This window comes from Rhynchophorus ferrugineus, unplaced genomic scaffold (genome assembly GCF_030347505.1).
Source record: "Rhynchophorus ferrugineus isolate W39M unplaced genomic scaffold, kcgeb_rfMv2 rfM6, whole genome shotgun sequence".
In the NCBI taxonomy this organism is placed as follows: domain Eukaryota; kingdom Metazoa; phylum Arthropoda; class Insecta; order Coleoptera; family Curculionidae; genus Rhynchophorus; species Rhynchophorus ferrugineus.
This window is the reverse complement of record NW_027472585.1, coordinates 45,550,044-45,568,080: the sequence shown is the minus strand read 5'-3', so window position 1 is coordinate 45,568,080 and position 18,037 is coordinate 45,550,044. Positions and strand designations below refer to the sequence as shown.

The 18,037-nt window shown below is 32.4% G+C and overlaps 1 protein-coding gene across 4 annotated transcripts in view; it reads right to left on the bottom strand.

Moving 5' to 3' along the window:
• Shab (Shaker cognate b) overlaps positions 1 to 18,037 on the bottom strand; it is a 190,610-nt gene that overhangs the window by 38,677 nt on the left and 133,896 nt on the right. For 3 of the 4 annotated variants that reach the window (XM_076407100.1, XM_076407102.1, XM_076407103.1), the window contains one exon: positions 5,386 to 5,475. The exons of the other annotated variant lie outside the window; for it this stretch is intronic. In XM_076407100.1, the coding sequence (XP_076263215.1) occupies positions 5,386 to 5,475 (90 nt within the window). The remainder of the gene's footprint in view (positions 1 to 5,385; positions 5,476 to 18,037) is intronic. 4 annotated transcript variants of the gene reach the window in all.

Genomic DNA, 18,037 nt, shown 5'->3' with positions numbered 1-18,037 from the left:
TTTTTCGTTCATATAACAGGTCAATTGAAAAGTCTCCGGCCTACCATAGTAAAACACATATTTTTGACAAAATTAGTTCTTTTTATTCAACATAATTCCCTTCAAGGTTGATACACTGATTATAGCGACCCTCCAACTTTTCGATACCATTTTTGTAGTACGATTTGTCCTTTACTCAAAATAGGCCTCAGTTTCGTCGATCACCTTCATTCAACGAGCATTTCTTCCCAGCGAGAATTCCCTTGAGATCCAAGGACAGGAAATAGTCGTTGGGGACAGATCTGGTGAATACGGTGGATGAGGAAGCAATTCGGAGCCCGATTTATGGATTTTTGACACGGTGCATTGTCCGCACTTTCTTTTTCTTCAAATGCAGTCGTTTTTTCGGCGATTTCGTCCTTCAAACGGTCCAATAACGCTATGCAATAGTCGCTGTTGATGGTCCTTCCTTTTTTAAGGTAGCCAATGAAAAATATTCCATGCGCATCCCAAAATACGCTTTGGAGCGAGTTCATCGTGTACAGTCCACTCGGATGACTGTCGATTGGACTTCGGAGTGAAATCATGGAGCCATGTCACATATCGACGCAAAAACTCGGATTTATTACGCTTGATCATCTTCAAACGCTGCTCCGAATCATCAACTCGTCGTTCTTTTTGGTCAAAAGTTAGTACGCGCAGCAGCTCCCACTTTGCACACAGCTTTCTTATACCCAAATATTCGTGAACGATATGATTTACACGTTTAGTTCATATATCTAAAGTGTCTGTTATTTCATTCAATTTCAATTTACGATAATTCAAAATCATTTTGTGGATTTTTTAAATGTTTTCGTCGATAACAAACTCTTTTGGGCATCCACTGCTTTCACCGTCTTCGGTCCCCATTTCACCACCTCTTAGCATACCTTGATGGTTGATTTTCCTGGAGCAGTGTCCTGAAACTCGGCATCAAGCCAAGTTTTTGCTACACCTGTATATTTTCCCTTCAAAAAACAATATTCTATCAACACGCGAAATTCCTTTTTATCCATTTTTTTCACAATACAAAATTTGCTTCACTCAAAATGATATAATTCACAAACTAATGATCCGATAGCTGTCAAATTTATACACGCATCTTTTGAGGGTTAATTGGATTTAATTCCAGTAGCGCCATCTATGTGTCAGGTCGGGGATTATTCAATTGGCCTGTTATATTTAAAATCATAATTATTTCAGGTTAGAACTTCTAAGATTTCTTCCCCTCTTTTGAAGTCAGCTTTACATTATTGAAAGAGTTTTGCAACGGCTGAATCAAGTGAGAACAAATACTAGACTCAACAGGACCACATCAAGATGCATTTTGTCCACCGCTTTTATGATGAAAAACTAAGCCTTCCTTATTGATCCATTTTTGTTTGATCATCTGCTTCAAATATTTGGAATGATCTATGGCTTATCTTTTAAAGGCGCTTAAATCCGTCCACCAGAAAAAAACCGAAATTACTTTTTCCCCAACCTTATAGTATACCTGTAGCTCCTAATAAATTGCCTAAATACGTATTATAACTCTACAATTAACTACATAATACTATTTAGATCTTATCAAAACTGTGAAATAATTTTGAGGGATACATGTCGTAACTTGTTTTGTTACTGCAAAACTTTTTTTTACTTCCAAAAATATAGAAATCCGAAGCGACAAAACGCCATTTAAGTGAAACCATACCGTACACATAATGAAAGAATGAACTTATTCAGATAATCATAACAGTTCCTAAAGAAGAAAAAAGAAAACAGCAGACACAAAAAGTCAATACACAAAAAATATAGCAGGTGGGGCAAAAGTTACGCTACTATTTTGATTACGCCCCATCCTGGTTATGCGACATTTAGCTCAGTTTAGCTTTAACCATTGTGTTGTATAGACGTCCAAATTGTATTATGGATAAATATACGCCAGAAGAACGAGCAGAAATAGTGAAAATATTTACTGAAACAGTCGTTCCATTATTGTCACTCAGCGGAAATTGCGTTGAAAATATCCTAATCGTCCAGTGCCCCACAAAACCACAATTTATAATTTACATGCGAATTTTCGACAGTACGACACGACAGCCAACAGGCCTCGTTCTGGAAGACAACGGACATCTCATAATGTTGAAAATATGGCTCTGGTGCGCAATAGTATTGCAGAGTTCCCAGAAACATCAATTCGGAGACATGGTTCCTAGTTACACATTTCTGCACGCAGTTTAAGGTGAATGAAAACTGATTTGAAAATGTTCCCGTACAAAATTAGTCCAAAAATTGCTACCGAGAGATCCTGATCAACGATTTGAGTACAGTAATGCAATTCTAAGGCTGTCCCGTGAAATTGTAAATTTCTCGTCTAAATTCATAATGAGCGATAAACCCCATTTTGTTCTCAGTGGCCACGTCAATAAACAGAACAGTCGGTTTTGGGGAACACAAAATCCTCAATTAATTTATGATCATCATTGCATCCACTAAAAACAACTGCATGTTGTGGTATTCATGCTGGAAACATCATTGGTCCCTATTTTTTTGAAAATGACCAAGGTGTGCAGTTACTGTTATTGCTGAACAGTACCAAAACCTGATTAGAAATTTTCTTGTGGCTGAAATAGAACAGCAAAGACTAGGGGACATGTGGTTTCAGCAAGATGGGGCCACAGCACACACAGCTTGTTCAACAAATCAATTATTGAATGACGTCTTTCCACGAAGACTAATTTTGCGAAGAGCGATTTAGCATCCCAATCGATTCAACATCTTAAGGACAATATTTGTCAAGATATTGAAGAAATTCAGCCTCAAAAGAGCCAAAACTTGCATAGAAAATCGCGAATCGTTATCAACATTTAGCCGATATAATTTTTCAATCACAACGAGAAAAAAAGGTTACGAAGACGAAGTAAACCTTTTTTCGAAAACCTAACCTACTTATCTTTTCTTTGAGCAAAGTTATAGGTAATCAAAATGGTAGCGGGACTTCTGCCCCACGTTCTATTAAACTTTCGAAAAACTAATACGATTTGGGTTGAAATATATATATAAAAAAAATGGTTATATATATATATATATATATATATATATATATATATATATATATATATATGAATAAAATCAATTATAACAGAGACAATAAAACAAATCAAGTTTAAAGTTAACGTATGTTTGCGAAGAAATTTCTTGCAGATTAGAATTAGTTATACAGATCAGTAAATAAAAACTACAACACCACGAAAAGTAATAATATACATAAATGAAGCTTTAATACATAAGATATCCTTCAATATTAATTCACAGGTACGTTATAAAACGCTAAAACAGTTTATATAAGGATAAAAGTCCAAGTAAATTATGTTAATGTTTAAATTATCATGAAATAGATTCACTAAAAAAATATTTAATCAAAGAAAAATAGCTATAAACGTATATTAAATAAATTGGTGAATACAAGTAGTTCTAGAATTAGCTTAATAATATGTTCGGTCCTATATAACGCATAGATACTGAAAGATGTTGCATATAGTACCACGAGCTATAGGATAAACATTTCCATTACAACTACATATAATCAATTACTAATATGAAATTATTAATCTCTAAATAGTTTAATTATTTATATACATTAATATTGCAATGCAATTTTACACTATCTATACTACAAAACAGTTTTTTATCATATTATTAATGATTAACATGCAAGAGGAGTATTTTGCATTCAATTTAACATTATCATGCACAAAGTCGAAGTAACATGCAATGAAGTAAATATAGTCCATTCAAAGTTTTTTTGTACGTACGTCATCAAGATGTTTAATGTATTGCCTGCTGCAGTTTGTAAATTTGTTTTAGAATCAGACTATATTTTCCTTCTCATTTTACTTTAATTAAAAAGAGACACAATGCTGTCTGATTAGGTCGAACACGTTAACGAATGAGCCTGTCAAAGTCGTCCTGTTGTCAGACGTATACAAAATACTAACCTATACGTAAGACGTAGCTGTATAATTAATTGTAGTTTTTAGATGTACTATAATGTTAAAATAAATTATATTTGATAACATTTTTGTTCAATTATTTTAATTAGATTAGAATTTTGTTGTATGTCAAAGCCAAACTGAACTAAAATTCAGAGTTGATGCGGCAACATTGCGACATTTTAACGTCACAAATTGAGATAATGTAAGTACAAAATAACTTTGAATAGACTATATATATATATATATATTATGTATTTGCTATATAAGATATGTTCCGATATTTCCAGATCTGAAATAAAAACAAAATATTATTGCAATCTAAGACTCTATATAAGCTCGTATAAAGACACAAAGGGATATACTGAATATAACTATTTGATTTTGTTGTAATTTCGTTTAAAAGTCTCGTCTGATTCGAAACATATCTAATATATAAATAGTTTGAAATTATTTATTTTTATCTATACGCTTTTATAATTATATGTATTGGTTCATACAGATATACGTGCTTATCTCCTAACGTGTTCAAACCGAACTATTATTGCTTGGATATGTTCAAAATATGTCAAAACGTTCTTTTGTAAGTGCTTCTGGACAGTATATATACAACCTGACTAACAAAAATTTACTGCGTAGCCAGATTTCTTCGATTGCTGCTAATACAGTGAATTTTGGCAACACTGTACTTTAAAAAAAATCTTTTATCCTTTTAATATTTCATGAATTACATTTCTACAGTCAGAGAGGGCATAATGTTTCCCTTTCAATGTTTCCAAAAAGTAATAGAAGTAATTACAAATATATTCAAAGATATTAAATTGAAGGGCTTGAAAATTCTGAATATCTTACAGGAGCGTTTCACTTGATCAAAATATATGCAGTGATGATTTAAAACGTCAAATGGATAATGGTCAATACGTTCACTAATCAAAAAACACTAACAATAGGAAATCCAACTGTATTTATCAAAAATCGATAAGAACTGTCATTTATTTCAATGAAAATCTTATAGGAAAAGTCAATTTACACTTTTTTTAAAGTTTTGTTTGCTTTCGAACACCTCCTGTATATATACACGTAAATAAATAACTATAACAATGAAATAACTATTGTTTTTTTAGATATTACTATTTACAGTGACCATTGTGGTTTCAACTACGCTATTTCATAACCGACTTCCGATGTTCTAATTTCAATCAATACACCTAACGTAACAAACTCTTAACAGAATATCTACGTGCGAAAGCCTCTCAACGGCAAAACTATATGTCTAAAGCTGCTTAAAAGGCGTCTTTGCTGAAAGAAAAACATCTAAAATGTCTATGTGAAGAACACGATAGTGGTAATGTGAGGAAACTAGCTCGGTCAGAAAATAAGAATTATATACTACCTTGGTGGTGCAAAAGCAACATTCGAATTCACTAGGAATTTCATCAAGTCTGTCAGCCTTCCTCAAGGTATCAGATTTTTTGCTGTCAGCCTACGATAGATATAAGACAAAAGAGTACATGAAATACGAGACAAATTACAGGACACTACGTTACCATTTGATACATAGTCTTAACGGTATATTTAAAGTAGTACGATTTTTATATGTTATTTTGAGATACTGTTTTATAATCAATAGCAATAGTAATTTGAATGTATACATATACTATATAAAATATGGTACTTAATCATAAAGGATTTCTAATACAGGGTGTTACTAATGATTTTCGTCGTTTTCCTTAATCCACCTGAAGTTAAAGTGACTATTTGAACAAAAGCTAAAATATTAACGACAAAATACCCCAATTTCATTCTATTAAACCTTGCCATAAGGGTTATTTGTATGTATTTGTGAAAGACCCTCCTTGCTATTTGACATTGAATAAACTGTAACAATGTAAATATATAATGAATTGTTGGTTTAGTATCTTTACATTGGATGAAACTTAATATTGGATGAGAATAGATGAGACCATCAAAGTGCCCAAACTGATAGAGAGTCATACAATTTTACACATATAATATATAATACAACGAATTTATCTTGAAGGGCCTACAACATAGGTCATAATCTATACATTGTCTGAATTTGCTGAATTATAAACAAACATTTCCATCAGCTCTAAAGATATTGAATTCAAAACCGCCGAAATACCATTTGCGAGAACATTATCTACTTGGTTCAAGGAAAAGCATTGTGTGAAATTGCAAACTCGGACAAGAAAACTATTGAAACTAGCATAGTTTTAACAGAAGTGTTTATATGAAATGATATGAAGCTTTATATTGGACTATATCCTTATAAACAACAATCAAACACTCACTGATTATATCAAAAGACAATAGCAAGTCTAACATTGCACGACGATACTTCGACATATTACGACTGTACTAAATCAATTATGTCGTTTTGCTGGAAAACTGTTATTTTCAGTCATAGGAAGAAGTCCAAAGAAGAAGAGAAGATATAGCAGATTTAACAAAATAAACTGTAGTAGTAATTTATATCAAAAACCCTTTAAAATTAAATACTATAACCAATATACGGAATATGTTATTTTGTTTATATAATATCTACAAAATATTTTCCTATAATTTCAAATCTAGAATCGCTTTTATTATAAAGACTAAAAAGATAATTTTAAAAAAATGAATACACTATTTATACCAACGATAAGTAATACCTAACTTTTTGTACAAAAATCTAATTTTACGTCTAAGACTCTTCTATGTTGTTAGTACTTGACGAAAATAATTAATTTATCATATAAAAGAATAAAGAAAAAATAATTTTAAACGTTCTAAACTCACAGAACCCCTTAAATTATTAATTTTTGAAATAATATAAATAGTTTCTAATTTATAGTTGTTCAATGTAAACCTACAATAACCCAAAAAGATTGTGTATAAATGTAATTATTTTAAGTTTGTTTTCATGCAAAAGAGAAAATATATGCTACCATAAAATTTAAGACAATATATATCGATATTATACAAATGAAGATTAATTTAACTAAAATATATACAATAACAAATATCATCCAAGATTCCCACATATTCAACAGTATGTTACGTGACGATAACGAAGAATATACACAAATAGAGTTATTTATATAGCATGCATTCATTCTTTGTTGATATAAAATACAAGAAATGAGATCAAATACGTATGTGCATATATAGATAACTGCAAAATAGAAATTCAAATTATTGTACTCAAAACCTTAATTAATTTTATTCATCTTGTATATTATGTATTTATCAATAATATTAAGTTGTTTATTTCAACTCATATATAATATTTCGTATATTTATGGATTATTCTTATAATATCATTGTAAGTGTATATATTTACGTTTCTATTTTCATATTTGTCATTAAAAATCAGTGTATTTTGTATCATATGTTTCAAGCTTTTAAACTATTAAATATTGTTGAAACTTTAAAAACATATGCTCAATATCAGTAAAAATTAAAAATTAAGAGACTGTTCCGAGCAATAAGTTAGCTTTGTTTTATTCGTAATTTAATTTTGTGTATATGTCACAAAATTGTAATTTTGTTTTTGTATTGTTTAGACTCGGCAACGACTATACACTGATAGAGGTATTAAGCTAAATTGTGTGTATATAGTAGAATATACAACATGTGTAGTCGATAGATTAAGTTGTACTATTGTTAAATCGTACTGTATTGTTGTAGTTTTTCGGTTGTTTTTATTTAGTTATTATAACGATTATTATGCAGAGATTTTATTTTAAAACGTTTTTTGAGTGAGTGAGTTCCTTATTTATTTTATGAAGACGGTTCAATTTTTTCGTTAAATATAATTTTTCTCTGTTTAGTGTTAGAGATTTACTCATTAAATTACGCTTTATATGGATAGCCCAAGTAAAAGTACAGCCGATAAGAGGAAAAATAGGAATAATGTTTCAGGCCCTGGGATCCGCAACCTACTCTAGGTGATTTGACAAATGTTCCAATCAAACTTGGACAAAAAAAAATTTCTGCCCTGTTGGGAATCGAATCAACGATTTCCGCGTATGATCTACCATGACTAACCATCACACCATAGAAACAGTTGCCTACAACGTTTCTATGACATCTGGTATGATATGGTTAGTGCTTAAAAATCAAACTGACTGACTTTTACATTGAACTACTTATGATTTTTCGTCACATGAGTTTAGCAATAACATTGCTCACTAATATCTGGTTATTTTAGATAAAAAAATATGTGAAAACATTGTACATGTCTTTGAAATTTGAGGTTTTCTCCCTATTTCCCCCCTTCCCCTACAGATCCCGATTTGGTACCAATGGGACCACTTCGGAAGTGCACTCTCTCGAATAAAAAAGAATTTTGAAAATCAGTCTATAACTGACGGAGAAATCGGCGAACATATATTAAAAATATATATACAGTCGGGTACTTGAAATACCAATTACCTGTTACATTATCGAGATCAGTTTTGGCGATTTTTATATTTCTTTTTCGAAAAATTTAATTGTCCAAGTTTCGATGTTTTTGTAGATCATTGTTGAAATGAAGAAAAATTGGTTTTAGAGTCTGAACAAATGGTTGCAAAGCCTGTATTGACGCCAAGGCATCGGTTTTAAAGAAATTAGTTTTCCTCCAACCTTGTTTCATAAACAAATCGGGATGCTCCACCCTATATATGCATTTTTATCAGACTGAGTGTAACTGAGCGTGGTTAATTGTCTCATTGTTCCTTTTCAAACCATTTCACAGAATTTACTCAACCGTATTGAGCTTGAATAGAAAAAGTCTTTGTTACAACATAAAAGGTCTGCAATTATCAGTCACCAAGTTCAGTTGAAAACATTTTCCCTTGGACCTGATCAATAATTGTTACCAATATGTTTTAATTTAACCATTTTTTGTTCCCCGCGATTAAACTGTATCAAAAATATTACCACAATATATAAACCTTATATCGTGTCTTTTATTTTTTAACATGTTGATTTATCGATATTAGCATGTAGGCGAGCTACTTGCCATTTCGTGTCTTGGCTTGGTTCCAGCTCACTCTAGACCAATATTCGACTTTAATATAAGCTTATAGAGTAATAAGATATGATTTTCAATACCCTGAAAGTACTTCCGACATATCTGGACTCGCAATATATAACATATAGGGTGTTTCATCATATATATCTTTAGTTCTTGACTGCAATTTTGATTAGCAGCAAAACTAAGATAGTCATTAACCGATAAGGGTTAGTGTTAAACTTTCGTTATAAGAAAATAATTCTCAATATTATAGAAAAAGGCATCTTTTGAAAATATTAGAGTCCACATTTTCGATTCATACTGATCATCACGATGTGTCTGCTAAATTAATAAGAAAAATAAAAAGACCAGAAATGTAGTCTCCTTTTTACCAACGAGGGGTTATCTGGACTAGGCCTACAGTTTAACGTGGACTCCGAACCACGGTCCTCGGCATTAAACCTACTGACTGGCGAGTGACCAACTTAGAAATCATTCCTGAAGACATCCGGTCTTGCCCAGTCTGGTTACTGGCGTCACTGGGATCATTTTCCTTGGAGAATCACTTTTTATTCGACGAAAATTTCTTCCCAGCGAGCAATCTTTTGATATATGAGAACAAGAAATAGTCTCTGGGGTTCAGATCTAGAGAATACGTTAGATGAGGAAGCAATTCGAAGCCCAATTTATGGATTTTTGACACGGTACATTGGTGAAGCAGCAGCAAGCAGATGAAATGCACGTCTCGGTGAAGCAGCAGTTCCTTTTTCTTCAAATGCGGCCGTTTATCGGCGATTTCGTCCTTCAAACAATCCAATAACGCTATGTCATAGTCGCTGTTGATGGTCCTTCGTTTATTAAGGTAGTTAATGAAAATTATTTTATGCGCATCCCAAAATACAGACGCCCTAACCTTACCAGTCGACTGTTGCGTTTTCCCACGCTTTGGTGTGGGTTCATCGTGTACAGTCCACTCGGATGACTGTCCAATTGAACTTCGGAGTGAAATGATGGAGTCATGTTTTATCCATTGACATATATCGACGCAAAAGTTCGGGTTTATTATGCTTGATCATCTTCAAACACTGCTCCGAATCATCAACTCGTCGTTGTTTTCGGTCAAAAGTGATCTAGCGCGGCACCCACATTGCACAGAGCTTTCTCATACAATCGTAACTACATATTTCTTTTTTTAGTAATAAAGCTCGCTTTTACACAACTGGTTTAAAAGGTGACTTTTTTGTTATACATATTTAGAATGGGCTTTAAGCGAACTAAAAGCCTATTTAAATGAAAAAAGAAATGTTCTTTCTACGAATAGTATACATTATACGTATCTATCCAGTAACAAGTATATTTTCGTCAATTTTATGCGATATATAATGTCTATAATTTACATTTGATTCAAAAAACCTGACGACTTAATCTATCCAATTTAACTTCAATTAGTTAACTAACTCCGGTGGTCTTTGCTCTGCCAACCGGCTGCCTTTCGTCGCAATTACTCAGACCCATCCAATTATTATTCATTACATGGCACCATCTTCTATACATCGGCAAATCGATTAAGTAAATTTATGAAAAATAACTCATTCCATCCTAGCTTTTATTTTACAATTAAAACTTCAAAAATTCCATATATCTATATGAAATTTCACATGCCCGATATGCGTAACGTGCATATATATATACTAGCGACCCGCCCCGGCTTCGCACGGGTGCAATGCTGATACTAAATTAAATACACTACAGAAAAAATATGAATATAAAATATATATGCCTATGTCACTCAATGAAAACATGATTAAAATCGATCCAGTATTTTTGGTTCATTCATTACTGCCCTTGGCCTGCACGCATTAAATTTGGAGTAAAACAATTCCTCTTCCCCTATACTTACTATGAAGATTTCCTGCTATCTTTGGAATATCTAAATTCATACAATTTTTATTACATTACACATTTTTAAACGCAAATTTTAAATTTGTAATATCTCCGAAAATATTTGTTTAATTTACATGTTGTAAGGATCCATATTGATCTATATTAATTGCACACTGTATTTAAGGTACTTAATTCGATAAGGATTAATGCCATATTGCTTAAAATAGCGTCGTAAATAAGCCATTTTCTCACGTAAAAAGTAAACAATAAAAATGGTTAATGTGGGTTATCCCTAAAAGATAAACATATACCATCGCGGACTTTTTTGTAGACCTTTTTATGGTGTACAATACTGTAGTACATTAATTTGATCTAACTCGTAGGGTTAGGCAGCGTTTTTGCTAATTGCTAAATAAGCCTAAAAAAATAATAAAAAAATAATAATTTACGACATCACGTTAGAAACCTCTAAAATTAGCAATGTTGCCTTAGTATATTATGCATGTATTATACATATAAACCTTCCTCTTGAATAACTCTATGTATTGAAAAAAACCGCGTCAAAATCCGTTGCGTAGTTTTAAAGATTTAAGCGCACATAGGGATATAGGGACAGAAAAGGCGACTTTGTTTTATACTATGTAGTGATGCGCTATATATCCTCAACGTCTCGCAACATTGGAAACTTCAGGGTTTGAGAACTCACCCCAGCGAGATCAATCAAGAACAAAAATAAACTGTTTCTATCTTTAAGGGAATTTTAAAATTCCGCATTCGTAGAGGGGATTGTCTTTATTGACAAAAGAAAACTGATTTACGGCCTATTCCGAATTTGATGTTAATGTTTAATATCTGACGTTGCTCTGCTATTTTTATAGAGAGGCAAGGCAATAAAACGTAATGAAAATGTCCGCTTTGTTATTCTAGGAAAGCATTTAATTTTTATTTTAATAAATTTGAAAATGTCACTTGTTTGTGAGATTAGGGGATGAAACTCTTTTAAAACCATATCAGAATGTATATAAATAAAATGATCTAAATTAGATAACACGCGTTATAATATTTAACTCTGCACCAAACCGTGAATACATGGGTGTAAGCATAAAATTCTAAAATTAATAAATAACGCGGGCCAGCAAAGCATTCCGTGCCACGGTCTCCCGCTCTGCAAGTATAGAACGGAAACTAAACCAAACAAGTTCGAACACGTTTCATACTACGAATGATCTAACAAGTCAATTGAAAAGTCCCCGGCTAACCATAGTAAAACACGTTTTTTTTTTTGGCAAAATTACTTTTTTCATTCAACATAATTCATAATAATAATAATTATAGCGACCATCGAACTTTTCGATACCATTTTTGTCCTATGCTTCAAAATAGGCCTTAGTTTCGGTAATAACCTCTTCATTCGACGAAATTTTCTTCCCAGCGAGCATTATTTTGAGATCCGAGAACAGCAAATAGCCGCTGGGTGCCAGATCTGGAGAATACGGTAGATGAGAAAGCAATTCGAAGCCAAATTCATGGATTTTTGCAATCGCTTTCACTGACTTGTGATACAGTGCATTGTTTTGGTGACGCAGCACTTTGTTTTTCTTCAAATGCGGCAGTTTCTCGGCGATTTCGTCCTTCAAACGGTCCAATAATGTTATGTAAGAGTCGCTGTTGATGGTCCATCTTTTTTCAAGCTAGTCAATGAAAATTATTAAGTGCGCATCCCAAAATATAGATGCCATAACCTTGTCAGCCGACTGTTGCGCTTTCCCACGTTTTGGGACGGGTTCGTCGTGTGCGATCCACTCGGATGACTATCGATTGGATTTCGAAGTGAAATGATGAAGCCATGTTTCGTCAATTGTCACATATCGATGCAAAACTCGGGTTTATTACGCTTGATCGTCTTCAAACACTTCTCCGAATAATCAACTTTATGAGCCTTATCATACCTAAATATTAGTGAATGATATGATGTACACGTCAGTTGATATCTTTAGAGTGTCTGCTGCTTCATTCAATTTCAATTTACGGTCATTCAAAATCATTTTATAGTTTTTTTAAATATTTTCGTCAGTAACAACCTCTTTCGGGCGTCCACTGCGTTCATCGTCTTCGGTGCTCATTTCACCACGTTTAAACTTAGCATACCAATCCTTGATGGTTGATTTTCCTGGAGCAGTGTCGGGAAACTCGGCGTTAAGCGAAGTTTTTGCTTCAACGGTATTTTTTCCCTTTAAAAAGCAATATTTTAGCAACACGTGAAGTTTCTTTTTATCCATGTTCTTCACAATAACAAAAGTTGCTTCACTCAAAATACTATAATTCACAAACCAATTTTCAGACAGCTCTCAAATTTATACACGCATCTTTGGCGGATTAGGGCCGACTAATAAACATATGGATTTGTAGGAATGTTCGTCGGGTCGGTCAGTCGGTCGAAATGTGTGGCTGCCGCGGCGATTATTTGTCAGAAGACTCACTACTATTTTTGGAAGGAATTTGCACGGGAACTAAAAATACTGGTTGAATCAAAGTTGTTTATTTTAACTTACGATTGATACATGTGGTCGATGGGAGAATTGACAGGATATTAGGTTAAGGTGAAGGAAGTACGGTAGCGCTGTGGAAGTGGTACTGTTACAAGGGGACGGTGAAAAGAAAAGAGAGCGAGACGTCGTCGTGATGGTCTTTTATACCCTGGAACTTGCATGGTACCAATCCACCGGCGTTGCCAACCTTTGTAGTTGTTGATGGTGAATTGGTGGTGGCCTAAAGGGTCCTGGCGGTCGCCACAGATTTAGTTCTAGTAGCGCCATCTATGTGTCAGGCCGCGGACTTTTCAATTGATCTATTATGAAGTATTTCGGCAAGAAATCGCTCTACGGTTACGAAATTATCGTCCTACCAGAAAAATATATTAATTTTTTACCAATAAATTTCCATCGAAGCAACGTCAGTTTCACTCTTACATTATTCACTAAAAATTATCACAATATTCGAGACAGTTTTCGTGATATTTACTCGTAGCTGTAGGGTTCTTTATTAATAGAGAAAATATTAACAAACTCCATAAAACTACTTTTTTCCAGATGCGAAACTACGGCAAATAAAACCGGAGTATATATCAATTTAGCACAAGGCTATTTTTTATATCTATTAAAGTTCAAACCCGTGCTTGCGAAAATATAAAAATTATCGTTGGCCGAGTTCTTTTTCATAAATTTACTTAATCGATTTTCCGCCGTATAAGAGCGAGCGGCACGCAATGAATAATAATTGGGTTGGCCTGAGTAATTGCGGGCGAAGGTATCCGAGTGGCGACGTAAAGACTGTCGGAATTAGGTAGCTAATTTAAGTTTAAACGTTAGACGTTTGCCTTTAGTTTTCGCCGAAAAAAATGTCTCCGGCGGCGCCGCCTTACCCCCCTATGAAAAACTATATCCGTTCGCGACACGTAAAGCTATTTAAACGGAAATATTTCTGCCAATCGGCGAACGATTTTTCATACAGTTCATTTTCCTAAGTCTAAAGATAACTAAAATCATTAAACGAAAAAAGTGTTTCAGTATTTTTAATTGATTTCCATGTCTTTTGGTATGCTGAAAACGAAAATAATATGGAAAAAATCTAGAACGTCAGATTTTAGGATATGTTTTCATACATTGGTGATCCTAAATAACCCTTAAAGCAGTTTTGCTTCATAATGACGGTCTGAATCCGGTAGGTTATTCCGTACACCTCAAATAATCCTACAAGAACTTTTTTTTAATAATTTAAAGTTTCCTTTTTACCAACGAGAGTTTATCTGGACCAGACCTACAAATATTTTAATACTAGACATCAATTTACACAGTTGCAAATTCGAAAAATAAAAAATCCTCATCAATCAACATTTCCTTTACTCAAGCAATTAAAATTCTCGATATTTATTGCAATCGTCATGTTTTATATATAATTTCTGACCTTCTGTGCTTAATATTTCTGGTGAACCATATTTACTTTGTAATCGTTTTCTTATTCAGCCCTATCTAATTTATACTGAAGATTGAAGCGAACCAAACCACATACACTAGTGTATAAGTGTGAAGTGTTCACTCTTAAATTCACCATAACTGGTCAACAACAATAGCAAGAACAACAATATCAATAAAACTAATTTTATAAATTCACACTGTATTCTTAGTATTCAACTAGCGACCCGCCCCGGCTTCGCACGGGTGCAATGCTGATACTAAATTAAATACACTACAGAAAAAATATGAACATAAAATATATATGCCTATGTCACTCAATGAAAACATGATTAAAATCGATCCAGTATTTTTGGTTCATTCATTACTGCCCTTGGCCTGCACGCATTAAATTTGGAGTAAAACAATTCCTCTTCCCCTATACTTACTATGAAGATTTCCTGCTATCTTTGGAATATCTAAATTCATACAATTTTTATTACATTACACATTTTTAAACGCAAATTTTAAATTTGTAATATCTCCGAAAATATTTGTTTAATTTACATGTTGTAAGGATCCATATTGATCTATATTAATTGCACACTGTATTTAAGGTACTTAATTCGATAAGGATTAATGCCGTATTGCTTAAAATAGCTTCGTAAATAAGCCATTTTCTCACGTAAAAAGTAAACAATAAAAATGGTTAATGTGGGTTATCCCTAAAAGATAAACATATACCATCGCGGACTTTTTTGTAGACCTTTTTATGGTGTACAATACTGTAGTACATTAATTTGATCTAACTCGTAGGGTTAGGCAGCGTTTTTGCTAATTGCTAAATAAGCCTAAAAAAATAATAAAAAAATAATAATTTACGACATCACGTTAGAAACCTCTAAAATTAGCAATGTTGCCTTAGTATATTATGCATGTATTATACATATAAACCTTCCTCTTGAATCACTCTATCTATTGAAAAAAACCGCATCAAAATCCGTTGCGTAGTTTTAAAGATTTAAGCGCACATAGGGATATAGGGACAGAAAAGGCGACTTTGTTTTATACTATGTAGTGATAATAAAAAAATTAATTACTTGTTGCTTACAATTGATATACTTAGTCATGTCCATATCAAGTTGAAAGATACAACAATTATTTAATATCTCAAGACTAGACTAGAATGGCTGTAACCGTGGCAAATCCGGAAATTTGTGGACTAGTACAACACTCATTTTATAAATGAAATTATTAAAAAAAGAATCAATAAATTTCTAGCAAATAAAGACATAGAACAATAACAATAACAAGTGCCCGATAATCAAACAATATATTTTCCTTGAAACTTATAATATTTCAACCGTAATATAAACGTGGTATATTTGCAATTCACTTAAGCATAATGGTTAATCAATATCGAACCCAACTGACGCATCTGCTAATTAGTTTTCTATTTTTACACTAATTAATTTGAGGTATACCGCGCTCTAGAGCTATCATTATTAATTATTCGTTATGTAGATCTAAGTATTGATAATTGATAATGTTGATTACAGTGGATAATATGTATTTACTGTTTCGCTATATAAATGACATATCGGGATATCGATATTAACAAATATATAGAATGCGTAAATAATACAAAAAATAAAAGGTATTTAAAAGTTTATTTTTTATTATTTAATTGTTACATTGTTACTAGTCGTTGTGGAGTAACCTACAATTTGTCTTTATGATAAATTAAATCAAGGTATATAAGTAGGAGGACTCATCGGCCCTATCTCAGTCTCTGGTGAAATAATACTTATACATGTCACTGCTGTATATTTATTACATGAACCTCACTACACAACACTACACAAGATCAGATGGTTTGATTCTTTTGAGTCTGTGTCCTGTTCTGGTGGTATACAAAATTTGCAATACTTCAATATTCTGATGAGAACGGATTCTTTCCTCATGCCCCTTTGCAATTCTCTTAATTTCTTGACGACAGTGGGTATCTGAAGGTTTCGATGTAGATAATCAGTCCAATAGTATTTGGGTGCGCCCACAATACCTATCAGGACCTTGTTATGAAAAATATTATTCAATGTTATTGCTGCTTGTATGGTCTGATTGTAGGTGAACTGCACAAGCACATATTTACTTTCATTAATTTTTATTTTCCAAGCTTGTGACCAATTATTTCTATTGTCAGTTGCCTGTTGTAATTTTCGTGAGGCTTTTTCACTATTTTCTCCGACAGCTATAATCCCAGTATCATCAGCAAATGTAGCCGTCGTAATATTCTTTCTCTGTGATATATAACAAGTTAAGAGTAAATAAAGCATTGGCACCAGTACACCTTCTTGTAGTACACCTGTTTTAGCTTCTTTTTTTCTAGAGTTAGTTCTAGAGTATTCTAGCTTCTTCTTGTTTGATTTTAAACATTCTGGTTGTAATATACGATTTTAATAGTTCGATGTGTTGTTTTGCCAAACATTTCCTGTAATTTATAAACAAGACCTTCATGCCAAACCTTATCAAAGGCTTGTGCTATATCTAAGAATATAGCTGATCATATTTTTTTACTTTCGTATGCTTTTTCAATAAAATTTGTTATTCTGTGGACCTGGTCAATTGTTGAATGCTTGTTAATAAACCCTAACTGGTGTATTGGTATGAAGTTTTTTCTCTCTATGAATTTAAAAGTTTAAATAAAGAAATTATTCTTTTAACTAGTCTGGTGTAGATATTGTTTTTACAATATATATTTCATAAAATAGTTTGTTTTAATGTTCAGTGGTGAAGTTAAATTATTAATTAAAATTATTAATATTTTGTTGATTATTGGAACTTTATGGAAATGAAATGGAAGTGTTAGTTCTTGATATAGTTATCTTAATATCTTTTAATACCCAGATATTTATTATGTTAAAGTTTAATTAATATTATATTAATTAATAATATATTACTGGTCTTATTTTGAAAATGATGTGAAACAAGTTATACCTATATTATTGCAGTTAACTGATTCATTAATAATACACTGATTTTTATTATAATGAAACTAGATTCTGTTTAGCAGACATACGCTTACAATCTATATAATAACCCATAATTTACTATAAAAATAAATAAAAAGTATAAATTAATAATTTATAAGCGATATTGAAATAAGAGCTAGTTGATTAGTATCTGTGCACATATCAATTCGCGCT